This window comes from Fomitiporia mediterranea, assembly GCF_000271605.1.
Source record: "Fomitiporia mediterranea MF3/22 unplaced genomic scaffold FOMMEscaffold_9, whole genome shotgun sequence".
Taxonomy (NCBI): domain Eukaryota; kingdom Fungi; phylum Basidiomycota; class Agaricomycetes; order Hymenochaetales; family Hymenochaetaceae; genus Fomitiporia; species Fomitiporia mediterranea.
Genome location: NW_006760394.1, coordinates 2,716,614 through 2,718,095, shown reverse-complemented (window position 1 = coordinate 2,718,095; position 1,482 = coordinate 2,716,614). Strand labels below are relative to the sequence as shown.

The 1,482-nt window shown below is 41.4% G+C and overlaps 1 protein-coding gene across 1 annotated transcript; it reads right to left on the bottom strand.

Annotated features, from left to right (window-relative positions):
- Positions 1-49: 49 nt before the first annotated feature.
- Positions 50-1,166, bottom strand: FOMMEDRAFT_159460 (uncharacterized protein; the record flags this gene model as incomplete). Its single annotated transcript, XM_007269396.1, has 3 exons — positions 50-79; positions 139-300; positions 1,020-1,166. 3 exons carry the CDS (start codon positions 1,164-1,166, stop codon positions 50-52), a joined length of 339 nt encoding a protein of 112 aa, XP_007269458.1.
- Between the last annotated feature and the right edge of the window lie 316 nt (positions 1,167-1,482).

The window sequence follows — 1,482 nt, the reverse complement described above, 5'->3', positions numbered from 1 at the left end:
CATCTCTGTGGCCTTCTGCAGAAGATGACACCCCAGCTGTACATACAGATTAGTCAAACTTGCGAGGAACCGGCCAAATCTTGTGGACGGGAAGAGAACAAAATACGTACTTGAACCAACCATAGCAATAATATCTACCATCTTCTCATGCTCCGAGGTAGGTCCCTCAGGGAAATACTCGTTCAGACGGTCTGCAGGATCCAAAGGCGTTTTTTCTCCACCATCACCTGCGTGTCCACGAAGCCAGTCTAAGGCACGGCCATAAAGTGATTCGAGCGGCTTCCTCTCAAGACTACCACACTGAAAAATTTCAGTCGTCAGTCAGCACAATGACAGAATAGGAGATGTCGAAGAAAAACCTTGTAAAGGTCTACAATTTGGTTGTCCAAGGCATTTTTGTATCCTGCGTATTGACAAATTTCATTTACTGTACCCATCTGTATGGGTACAACCGTAACGTGTAACGCAGGGGTGGTTTGGTTGCTAGGAGTAACGTGTAACGCATAGAAGTAGTTGCTTTCCCTTAAGGAGTGTTACATTTTTTAAGCGAGTATTAGATTATGTAAGACAATTCAAGTGTAATCAAGTATAGTACTACAAGCGTAAGAAAACTTGAAAAGATTACTGGATTGTAGGCAAACCAACTCCATCCTTCCCCCATAGTATTCCCTCGTCATTGTAAGCATATATATCCTCTTCCTGAGCACTTGGGATAAGTCCAGAAGTACTACTCAATGCCTTAACGTTATTAGCGAGTGTACAGTATTGTTGACTACGGCCTCCAGGTATTTTTATCTTCAAGACAGAATGAACAACCTCGGAAATAGGTAGTAGTAGGACACCTTATTTTCTCCATTTGGTCTAATGTTCCTTTTTCGTTCAGAAAATAGATAAGATTGAATCTATATACTAATGCTAATCTAGTATAGTAACATCCGGCAAGATCTGTCTAGGTTGCCTGAGTTAGCAACTGTAACGCGTACACATGGGTTGGTTTCCAATTTTCACCGGTAACGCACTCCAGCTGGTTGTACCCATACAGATGGGTACAGTATGAGGTCTTGGACGTCTGCGTCCTCTGAAACGCGAAAAGGACGAGCCCTGCCCTTCTCAATGTAGGGCAGGTAGACAACATAACAGTGAGTGTTTGGTCTTGTGGAGGACATGTTGAATGAGAAACAGAGACGAACGTGTGTTGTGTGAGTGTACAGTAGGGGGTGTGCTTTTCGGTTGTGTGACGCGTCATTCCTACAGTCCCTACCGTCATTCACCAGTCCTTGAACCATTACTACTCCTTGAACCACCCCTGTCATTTTACAGTCACAACACCTTTTTTCATTGTAAAAAACATGTATTAAGACTTGAAATAGTGTAATATTAGTGCAAAAAATTATGAAATGAAATTATCCATTGTTAATAGAGATATACACAAAAATTTGCAAAAACTATTAAGAATTGTACCTTTTTGAAATTTTATGAATT